This window comes from Penicillium citrinum (assembly GCF_028827155.1).
Source record: "Penicillium citrinum strain IBT 23319 chromosome Unknown utg000003l:1.0-4596430.0:1.0-4598250.0, whole genome shotgun sequence".
Taxonomy (NCBI): Eukaryota; Fungi; Ascomycota; class Eurotiomycetes; order Eurotiales; family Aspergillaceae; genus Penicillium; species Penicillium citrinum.
Window position 1 is genome coordinate 1,353,456 of NW_026622688.1, and position 10,815 is coordinate 1,364,270.

A 10,815-nucleotide genomic window follows, 5' to 3' on the forward strand; every position below is an offset into this window, starting at 1 on the left:
CACTAGTTGTTTGTGTGTGAGTGTGGTATAATCTGTTGTGCCTCAATTTTGACTTGAAGCATAATGCACTCGCTATTATTTTACTACATCATATTTGACCACCAAACAATTCTTCCAAGGGAGACCAAAATTTATCGCTTTATGAGAGATACAGTCCATATTGAGTCGCACTGATAGTGAATAACACCAAGGTTGGTGAGAAGACGGTTTGGACTTCGTGGAGTTGTTGGATTACCATCATGATATATATTCCTCCGAATCCATTCCCCAAGTTAATATGATCTGTGAAGTATGAGGATCTTACAGCACTACCAACTTGAAAATCACCAAAAGCCACACCTCGACAAATAACGAGATCGGAAGAATACATATGACCTATTCGTTTTTATCTCTAGTCTGACCAAATATATATGTGGCTTCAACTGCCAGAGTGCGTCCAAACAACGAATGACTTGTAGATCATCTCACCCGAGACCCTCCACGACTGAAAAATTTTGCACCCGGCATCGAATGAGATTGAGGTATTGTCAGAAGTCGGCTCAGAGCTCGCTCACTAACACATCGTCAATTTCAGGAATAGAAATTTAATAGCATAAATTTCACTACTCTCTTCCTTTCGTTCTGGAAAGTCCTTTTCTACTACGCCCAGCTAACAAATTCGTTACTGCTGATATGCCATCAAGGTGGAGAAAAGATACATACCAAAAGCCAATGAGAGTCTTCTTAAATATTTTACTTGTCTTGGCATTAAGTTATCTCGCACTCTGTTGATGTGAAGGGCTGGGGTTTGAAGCTGTCGTTTTCTATGCTTTCATACTCGTTGCCTTCTAAAGGCTGTAGCATGTCCTTTCATAACCTCCCAATTAAGATCGACGTACTCATAAGCTCTGAGGTGATACACGTGTAGTATGTATGCATCAACACAGTAGATGGGTAACATGGAACTAGTACACTACTGTAGCAAACTAGCACGGACGACTCCATGACGCAAAGTTCTCCCTCGCTTGTATGCCTTTTTTTCTCAAATACCATTAGAATGCTTCTCAGATACCTCCTTACGATTAGACTGCGAAAAGTCTCCTTTCGGCCCCCAATCTGGGGGGGTCTTTCCAAGCAGACCCAGCGCCAGGCGCAGTTTGATTCTCTTTCGAGTTAAGCGTTTCGCCCCCATACCATCTCGAATCCAAAGCTAATATTGATAGGGCTAACAGGGCGAAAGGCTTGTGTGGAGGAAGACATTGCTTAGTGCGGATCAGTCTGACTCAAGTGGGAATAGGCTTTGTATTGTGAATTCTAGTAGGAGAATATAAAATAAACGGAAGGTGTCTCTAGACCCAGTGGCTTAGTTGCCGTGTGGGGGCTATACCAAGGTTAATATTTGAGGAATGAAAGCCATAGCTGAAGATGAGTCGCTAAGATTAGAATTATTACTTGATCTTTACGCAGTTTATGTACTAATTGGGGCTGTTCAGCTCGGAAATTCGTTGCGTGTTGGGATAGCGTGGGAATAGAACCGTGGAGTAAATGTTTAGTATATAAAGATGAACTCATCTGCAACTATTTAGAATTTCACCCAGTGTCTTCCATCCATCTATTCCGAAGAATTAGTATGCGTTACAGTGAATCGATCTCAAACAACAGCGAAGAGCTCAACATGATTGCCGAAGACAACGATCGACCAAAGGATATCGATGGTCCTCCTCCTCTACCTCTGAATCTCAGAGAACACAAACTTCACATTTTTATCTTCTGGGGAGTTCTACTCCTCACATCCTGTATCGCACCGCTAGTCCTCTATCCAAGTCTACACTGGGGAGCAGATCTATCTCTCAAAATTTGTTCGTGTGGAAAGCCTGTCTCTCTGATATTTGTTATATTATGCAACTAACTCGAAGGTATTTGAAAATTAGCTTTGAGTATAGCCAGTGCTATCCTAGGTGCATCAACCTTATATTCGTTGGGAATTCGCTCATGGCGTTTACTCAAAGCATCATCGGATTGCCGACCACTTACATCAATGGGTCGCTGGAATGTATGTTTCCGATCTAAGTTTTTTAAAATCCCCCTATAACTAACGCTGAATTGTTACACAGCTTGATTTCTTTCATTGGAACTATCTTCTAGGCTTTGTCCTGGTAACGGTGATTCTCGTCATTGGTCTAGTCCAGGAACCACCAAGTGTACGAATGACGGCTTTACCCCCATCACTTCTCCTCGTACAAGTTGGCACTACCTTAGTGATAGTCGGGATCCTGTCAAAACTTCGCATCAGACAACCTTTCCCAGTCTCATCTCACCCCGCAGGTGAAGTATTCCGTCCAGGAATCCTGACTATCATCGAGGATGTTGTTGCAGTTGATGGTGGCAGGAAAAGTGAATATCGACGGGCTCTTATGAGGAGGTATGAAGCTAGTCCCAGATTTCAACGCTTGATTGAGGATTTGAATTGGTTTTGGGGATTTGGTGGGATGGTTTTGGGTATTATTATGATCATTGTGCTTGCGAAGGTCCGGGTTAAGACTTTTGCTTTTGGATTGGGTAAGTTGATTCCTCCACTTTCAAGCTATTTCTCGTCTTTGGATATATTACTGGAGAGGATTTAGCTAATTCTTTGATAGGTTGGGTCATTCCATGGGTCTGGGCTGGTGTCTGGTCGATCGTTACGACTTACTGGGTGAAGTCTGCTCTTAGGGAGGAGAGACGTACCTGGATCAAGACCAAAAGTGCAGAGGTGGTGTAGAAGATGTCCTTTTAGAGACATTCTCTTGGATCAAAGGTAAATATCGTGGTCTTCAGATCTGGTAACGATAGAAGAGGACTTGAAGTCAGTCTTGACTATGTCGGTCCACCATTTGATATCGCTTTTGTTCGATCAGGGCTTTTTACATTATGGTATTCTTATCTTACGGGACATGCGGAATGACACCAGTCTATTGCTGGTTTTTCAGAGCAGAGATTGACAGCATGACGTTTGTTGACAGTCAATCTAATCATTCTTGTTATAAAATGCTTTTCAACTCCACACTTGATTCATAAAAATCCTGAATTTCCAGATAAAAGAACTCCGAACCTATCGAATGCATGACCGACCATAATGCATCGCTCTCAACAATGGGGTATTCAAATAAAACAAATATTGACAGGGTAGGAAAAGGGTATTTCAAATAACACGAGATAACCACCGAGCGGAGCAAAGAAGTGTAAACAAAAATAGATCAAATATCAAAGAATCGCTTTCTCAACGCCAGATTTAATGCCATCGGTACCATGCTGAATCTGGGAGACCGGTTGGAATCTGAGAGGGCCGGATTTTTGGATGCCGCACTTGGTGGAGCCTCCAGATCGAATGGATTGCTGCGAATGCTCGCGCGCCTCTTAGGCGCGAAAAGGTGTTGAGAATTGGAAATATCATTCCCGGGATCAGGGAGCGTTGTTGTACTTTCGCTAAGGAAATAGGCACTGCCAGCCCTGGAACTATGTGAAGGCGAAACATAAGGCTCGAGAGCTTTGAATCTACCCTCCCACGATGACCGTGAATAGACCGAGGCGCTTCGAGTTGGCGGAGAGACTTCAATGATGGGACTTTGGTGATGGTATGAGAAAGCTTCATCCGTGTAACGCGTCTGATGGTCATTGTGGGAATAGCCTCCTCTAGGAGACATGTCTTGGTTTGAAGTTGCTAGAGAAGAAATGGGCTGGATGTTCGTGTTCACGTGGTTTCTTTGCGGAGGGAAGACAGGCGCAGAGGGGATGGCTGAAGAGCGAGGTATCGGCCACGAGGATTGACGGCCATGGAGGAATGCCCGGGTCGAGTTGTCTGAATCGGTTCGCAGAAGAGTCTGTCGACTGTGCTGTCGTCGATGAAGAGAGTTCCGTCGTTTACGACGGAAAAGGAAACAGGCTAACAAAGCCAGAATGATCAACACAGTGCCGCCAATTACACTGCCAACAATTGTACCAACTCGGTGAGATGAGTCTTTCGGCGAAGTGGAGGTGTGCTTGGAGGATTCGGCCGAGCCAGATACCCTACTTGTCGGCGATGAAGTTGACGGGCGAGATGACGAGGTCGAGAATGTGGTGAATGATTGGACATTTGTACTTTCTTGGCTGCTCGTAATTGTTTGAGAGCTCTCAGTCCCGTAAGGGTAAAAGATATTCGAGCTTGCTTGGATCGTCATTGGTATTTTGCTGCTCGATAGACCTGATGATGTTGTTGATGTCGAGATCAACGACACCGAGTTGGTTTCACTTGTACTTGAATAGGTGTGAGCAGACGATTGACCCAGTAGCGGCGACTGAGATTCGGCGACAGATGAGGCAGTGGAGTCGCTGGTGGTCCATGGCGAGATTGAAGTTACAACAGGAGTTGGCGAAGGTGTTGTTTGCTGCGCAGGGTGTTGTTGCGTTTCAGACTGAATACTCTCCGGCCAAGGTGTCTGGGGGAGATGCGACTGCGACAGACTAGTAGCCAACGGAAGAGTCTCCAAGTGTGAAGTAGTAAGCAGTTCAGATGTTACCAGCTGAGTAGTTGTGACCGGATCATCTGAAATTGTAGTCACATCAGTGTACGTCTGGATTGGATGTATTGTTTCGGTCAGAAAGGAGGTCAGTATGATCATGTTTGACCCTAGACTTGTCGATGTTACGGGCTGCACATCTGTGAAATCTGGCATCGAAGGCATTGATTGGGTTAATGAGGCATTCTGCATGTCGCCCAAGCCCGCAGGCTTGAATGTCGAACACGATCTTGGTCCAGGAGAAAGTTGTTGAAAAGAGAATGAGAACAAAGTCACACACAATCTTCCCTGAGATGCGCGAGATAGACAAAGAAAATGATCAACAATGCGCCGAACCCCACACTTTGTTTCTGCAACAATGCGTCACAAGCATAATCCCGACGAAAGAGAAAAACTGCAGATTCAAATAATAACCCACCCAGAGTAGATGGGAAAGGGCCAAAATAGAAATCTGCAGGTTCACGCCCCAAAGTCATACTCTTATACGGAGCTGGGGTCCTTGTGAGTCGGGGGTCTCAACTGATGTTTCAAGATAGACCGTTGGCGCTTCCCCGTGTGAGAGAGCACGCAGCGCTTAGCAAGACTAGGGGCGTTGTGTCCAATGAAACAACAGCATATGAGGCGAACTGGTCGATCCAGGCCCACGGTCGTGTAAAGAGATGTGATAGTTTGCAGCGACCAGTCGTTTCTGCTTAATTCTGCGACGATCGAAAATTCAGTCGAAACAGAGGGTGAAGAATATGTAGACCGGTCCAACCACGCTGTGTTTCACCAGAACGAAAGAGGGGGAGGGGCTTGGACCAGATGTGTACAGGGAGAATGTGAGGTGTCGAGTTGAAGAAAGAATAAGAAGAAGAGAAGGAAGGACAGAAGAAGACTAGAGAAGTATCAAGTCAAAAAAAGGAAGGAGCTGTCTTTCTATCTATCTACTGTACTGTTCTGGCAGGTGCGACTATGAACTTGATCCACTCGCACCTGCCAAAGGTACCAGTCGTACTCGCAACTCGCACCTGCCAATTTCAAACACAAGCAAACACAAGCACTTTCCACTCTTCAACTTCAACTTTCTCCACATCTTCTGCTCTTCGATATATCTTCATTTTTTGATTCCCTTCCCCCCCGGAGCATGTGAGTGCGTGTATATGCGCACTCTGGTATAATAGTTAAAAAATGTTCGGCTGGGGTCCAGGCCTGGGTAAGTCTTGCTTCCCTGTCCCTGGTTCCTGGTTCAGCCCCCTCCCCCTGCTGGCTGCGTGAGGGAAGAATGCTGGCGTTTGCCACCAAACCGGTGCATTTTTAGGTCGGTTACTTTATCTCTTTCCTACTGACTCCTCATTCTATATAATTTAGCTCTACCTTCAACGTCTTCAGAGCCCGAGAAAGAACGTAAACCTCCCGCCGACCCAACCCCGCTTGACTTCCCCGTCTACGATCTACCACAGCCCGTGGGCGAGTCGGAATGCTCTCTCCAAGCACTCTTCGGCCTACTGGCCTCAATCAAGCATCCACAGGATATCTCATTAGACAGATTCAAGCCTTTGAATCTTGCAGTTGAGCAGGATGTCGATGTGAAGCACATGCTGCCCGAAGATCAGGTGCGGTCTCTCCCACCATTGCCGTGGGAGGATCAGCCTGAGATCCCCGCTGGCGAGACGCCCCCACGAGCTCTCATGAGCAATGGACTCCCTTATCCTCCGAAAGAACGCTTCGAGACCCTACGAAATGAATTGATGTTCGATAATGACGATACCTTCCGCGAGGTCGCCCGACTACCCCCACGTGAGGGTCGACCACGAGTTAGGGTCACACAATCCAGGAAGTTTTGGACGGGTTTGGAACGGATAGCCCAATATTGGGACTCCTCTCTAGATAATTACTATGACCGTCCTGCAAGCCCGACGCCAACGCCTCCATCTGGTGGCGAGCCCGATTCCAATGAAGATAAGATGCAGACGGACGATGTCGCCACTTCAGATTCAAACAAGGCCGAGCCGTCGGCTTCAGCCATGGATGTAGACAGTCCGGAGAGAGCCCCAGATTCTTACGGCGTCGACAGTGACAACGCGATCCCTCGTCCGACGGTCAGAATGTACACTGGCCGCCGGATCGGTTCCGGGACGGAGATGCCCGATGACGTGCGGGACGAGGCCATCAGAGCACTTGTGGAGATGGCCGCTTGGCCCTTCGGATGTCAAGTCTGCGTGCCTACACTACCGCCGCGATTGACTGTACAGAACTTGCTATTCCCGGTGCGGCAGTCCTTTCAAGCGGCCCGCTCTCCACGAGATCGACAGGTTGCCCGCAATGGCATCCTTGAGGGGCCAGTCCTCATCGCTCAGTGTCGCCCGGAAATTTCATTCCGCGCGATGGGCGAAGAGAAGGGGGCTGGTATGGGCGAGGTCTGTGATTTGTTCCGTGAAGTAGGTGGTATGCTATTGGCTGCCCAAGAGCGTGCCCGTGAAGGTGCAGTTGAGACTCGACCTGGAGAAGGTAAGTGGTGGACAACAAGGCCGCGTTTTGGCGGTACCCCCAATGATGGGATATTGGAAGATCTCGTCAAAGGACAGGGAATGGGCATGCATGGAATGTCTTTGCCCGAGACAATGCTCGAAGAGAGCAAGCCCGAACCTCCGGTATCTGTTTCGGAGGTTGAAAGTGCTCGCAAACGCCACAAGTTTGAACATCCGTTTGTGACATCCCTATCGCGCAGGCCAAGTGCCATGCGCAAAATGTCCAGTGGTGAAAAATGGAAGATCTTGCAGCCTGGACCCAGTCTATGGGACAAGCGTATGCGATATCAGCAAATAGGAAAAGCGCCGGGCAGTGCTTATGATGATGTATGTTGAGAAAATCCCCAACTTGTGATTTATTAACTAACATCTCTCGTTGCTAGATTTATATGGTGTCATCTATCAATCACCACATTTCCATACTGCATCTTCGAGTCCACAAGCGGTATCTGGAGATCCTGACTTTCGGAGAAAGTAACTTCCCTGCCGATAATGCCGATGCAGACCACCCCTGGCATGTTTTGAAGCTCCAACGCAGCAAATGGTACGATATTCTCGACCCTAACGAACGAGTCGAAGGATTGAAATGCATTTGGACTCTCTTCCATTACCAACTGAGAACTATATAACGGCCACAAACTTCGAGGCGATATTTCATGAAATCTCATTCCAAGCCGTTCCGTGGCAGCATGTCGGTGTTTCATAGACTTTTTCACAGCAGATGCAAGTTCGTGTACATATATGGTCTCGTGATGGCTCAATGTTCAAGAACGCCCGAAATACGCGAGCTTAAGCAGTGCTAGCCTTTGGAAGTCGCTTTTGAGTTCACGATGATAGATTTGTACATAGATTAACTTTCAACTCAATCTTCACATTTGAATATTGTCAAACAAGTCGAGCTTCAGTACCAGTATAAACATTCATGGATAGAATAATATCTACTATGTATGAACGCATAAAATACTGCTTCGTCGATTCCTACTTATTTAGTGAAATAGATAGATCGTGATAACCCTAAAATCTGCCTTCTCGACCAATAATCGGCGTTGATGTCCTTCCGGTCCAACGCTTCCTCTCAGCATCAATAGTGTAGAGGTATCATGTGGGCCTTCCAGAATACTATATTCGTCAGCTCGAGACGTGGGTTCGATTCCCGCTTGATGCAGTTTTCTTTTTAATTTGTTTTTTCTTGGGCTTTGGGAGGACAGAAGGTCACTAGTGGCATTGGAGGACTATCTGTTAGGAACAAGTTGAATCATTTCAAAAGGTATTAATCAATTCAAATGAAGACTAGATGTAGATGGAAGGAAGCCATTTTGTCGTCAGATGTTGTCACGGTACAATGGATCTCATTGACAGGTCATTGTATCGATTATTAGATACTAGATCGTGTTGACCCACGCCACTGGCGTTCCAATATTTTTCATAGGCATAAACCAAACATGTAATTAGCATGGTGTACTTCTGGGCTACTTAGACAGAAGCTATTCATAGCTTCTGTCTTTGCGCCATGGTATCTGCCTGCCCAAGTAGGTGCCTCAATGGATATCGCGTACTTAGAAGCTCACTTATACGGGTAGGTGTACGTTTTCTCCAATATCTTTAATTCGAACCTTTTCAATCGGTCAATTCTAATAGTAAAGCATGGTAATATGTACTAAAACACTGGTATAGCATGCAAATTGAAAGCACAAAAACCTCGAGGAACTGAAACGACTTGAACTCTTGCCCTAACTCCCAAGCAGTCTATCGATATTATATTACTAGTACACCTGTACTGGAACTGGGCAGTTCCATGAAACCCACCTGTCCCGCGCAAGTGGAGTCCCTCATGCGCAGCGTGGAATGCCCGCGCAGAAGTGGATGTGAAGGCCCATGTTACCCCTTAGTACTCGTTTGGCAGTCCGCTCGAGGACAACTGTGATCCTCCACTGGACGATCGAACTGGCAGTTCTCCTCGCCGCTTTTTGACCGGATCCTCTATCCACATATTGATCCCCGAAGTTCTTCCCTCTTCTAGCTGAGCAATAAGAAAGGTAAAATGGCCTTTTCGTCATCCGTAAGTATGGCCTGGATGTTGCCTCTTTCTCCATTTTAGCCGAATCTAGAGACAGATATCCATGTTGACATACATAATCCTCCCTAACCTGATTTAGCTACTTACAATCTGGTTTTTTTGGTCTGGTGTTAAGGCCCATTGACCAATCCTTAGCGGAATCGCCTAAAGAAGTGGCGCAGCCGCGGGTTCTTCGTCTGCGATATCAGTGGCCTGCAATGAGAGTTGAGCGTACGACTCCAAGTCAACAACTGCTCCGTTGTGAGGATGTTCTACAGACCATCAGTTCTGTCATTTCTTATGATTTTACCCAGAATATAATTCCGAATAACTGACCGATGATCTCATCCAATGGTTTGTTGATCCCGGATCAACACAATTGCTGACCTTGCTTGCTCCTCGAGCCTCATGGAGTTGTTTCCTTGGCCATTCAGATAGACTAGGTCTGGTAGGAGCTGCGACTAAATTGGATTGCGTTGCCCACAAAGGTTCTATTCTGTATTATTGGTGGAATTTTGGTATGCGATTTTGCGAGAATATTCGATCTAGCGACTCTCTTTTGAACCCAACGTCAGGACATTCCTTGATTTGGATTTTGAATTCATGATTCTCGAGGAGTGACAAAATGTATGTTCTAGATTAAATTATCGGAGGAAATAACTATCACGGGGGTGTTCTGTGGCGTGGAACGTGTCCTACTCATTGACGGAGAAGGAATGGCCCCTGCTAACACATATACTATGTACAGAAAAGAGACACCATCCATCGCCGGATGTTGTATTATCGGTTCTATTTTCACGATAATGAGGGCATTGTATTTATTGTATAGAAGATTGCAAAAAATTAGACGGTTGTGACCCACACCACTAGCGTTGTCGTTACTGCTTATCTGATTTCATGAAACACGCATATAAAGTATGTACTACTGGAGCTACCGCGCCCTACCTGAAAACCGCGCCCTACGCCCTAAGATTTCCCTAGCATCGGTTTCTTCCGGTATTGCATGTCTTACCCTGTATCATACTCTATTTGGCGGGCTTTGTTGCTTAGAAGGGTCAGGATATGCATCCTCCATAGGAACCATTGCATCTACCCGCATCTAATCCAGTCTGGATGTCGACTACAGTACGTAGCAATTGCCCAAGAAGCTACCATCATATCATTGACCCGGCTTATCCCAGCGTATCATGATATTTCATAAGGTTTGTTTAACGTACAATATCTGCCATGCCTTGATGATTTCTTGTTCCCGTTCCCACCCAGGAAATTGATCGTCTTGCAAAATGATGTCTCGGCCCAGCATCCATTTCTAGGATACTGACGGCCATCATTTGGTCGTTGCTATTGTAAGCTCTGATCAAGTCGATCAGGGTCTTGCTGGTTCCACCCATCTCCAGTTGTCAAATACCGGGCAACATCCGAGACGAGACTAGCATTAGGTCAGACTTCCGTCGTGGGGAGGCTTGACGCCAAGCAAATCCTACAAATGAAAATTACAAGCTTCTCCCAATATCAACTATCCAGGATGAGACCCACTAGAAAAATGTAACCTTGGCTGTTCAGTCAAGCCTGAAATGTTCGAAGCCAAGACCATCACGACAATCTGATCATCTGATAAGGGTCTGGAGTTAAACAGCTTGTGGGGCGAACTGTATTTGAAAAGATTGAAGGGGGCTATGCTCGAAATATTGTCATGTAATACGTGAACTATAGTGTCTTGTGTATTCGATTG

At 46.2% G+C, this 10,815-nt stretch overlaps 3 protein-coding genes across 3 annotated transcripts; 2 read left to right on the plus strand and 1 right to left on the minus strand.

Moving 5' to 3' along the window:
• Positions 1-2,017: 2,017 nt before the first annotated feature.
• Positions 2,018-2,740, plus strand: N7469_003734 (uncharacterized protein; the record flags this gene model as incomplete). The annotated part of the gene is made up of 3 exons (XM_056642654.1): positions 2,018-2,032; positions 2,094-2,538; positions 2,619-2,740. The coding sequence occupies 3 exons, from the start codon at positions 2,018-2,020 to the stop codon at positions 2,738-2,740; spliced, it is 582 nt and encodes a 193-aa protein (XP_056502066.1).
• A 475-nt stretch (positions 2,741-3,215) lies between these two features.
• Positions 3,216-4,682, minus strand: N7469_003735 (uncharacterized protein; the record flags this gene model as incomplete). Its single annotated transcript, XM_056642655.1, has 1 exon — positions 3,216-4,682. The coding sequence occupies one exon, from the start codon at positions 4,680-4,682 to the stop codon at positions 3,216-3,218; it is 1,467 nt and encodes a 488-aa protein (XP_056502067.1).
• Positions 4,683-5,687: 1,005 nt separating this feature from the next.
• On the plus strand, positions 5,688-7,656 carry N7469_003736 (uncharacterized protein; the record flags this gene model as incomplete). Its single annotated transcript, XM_056642656.1, has 3 exons — positions 5,688-5,712; positions 5,868-7,354; positions 7,411-7,656. The coding sequence occupies 3 exons, from the start codon at positions 5,688-5,690 to the stop codon at positions 7,654-7,656; spliced, it is 1,758 nt and encodes a 585-aa protein (XP_056502068.1).
• Positions 7,657-10,815: the final 3,159 nt, after the last annotated feature.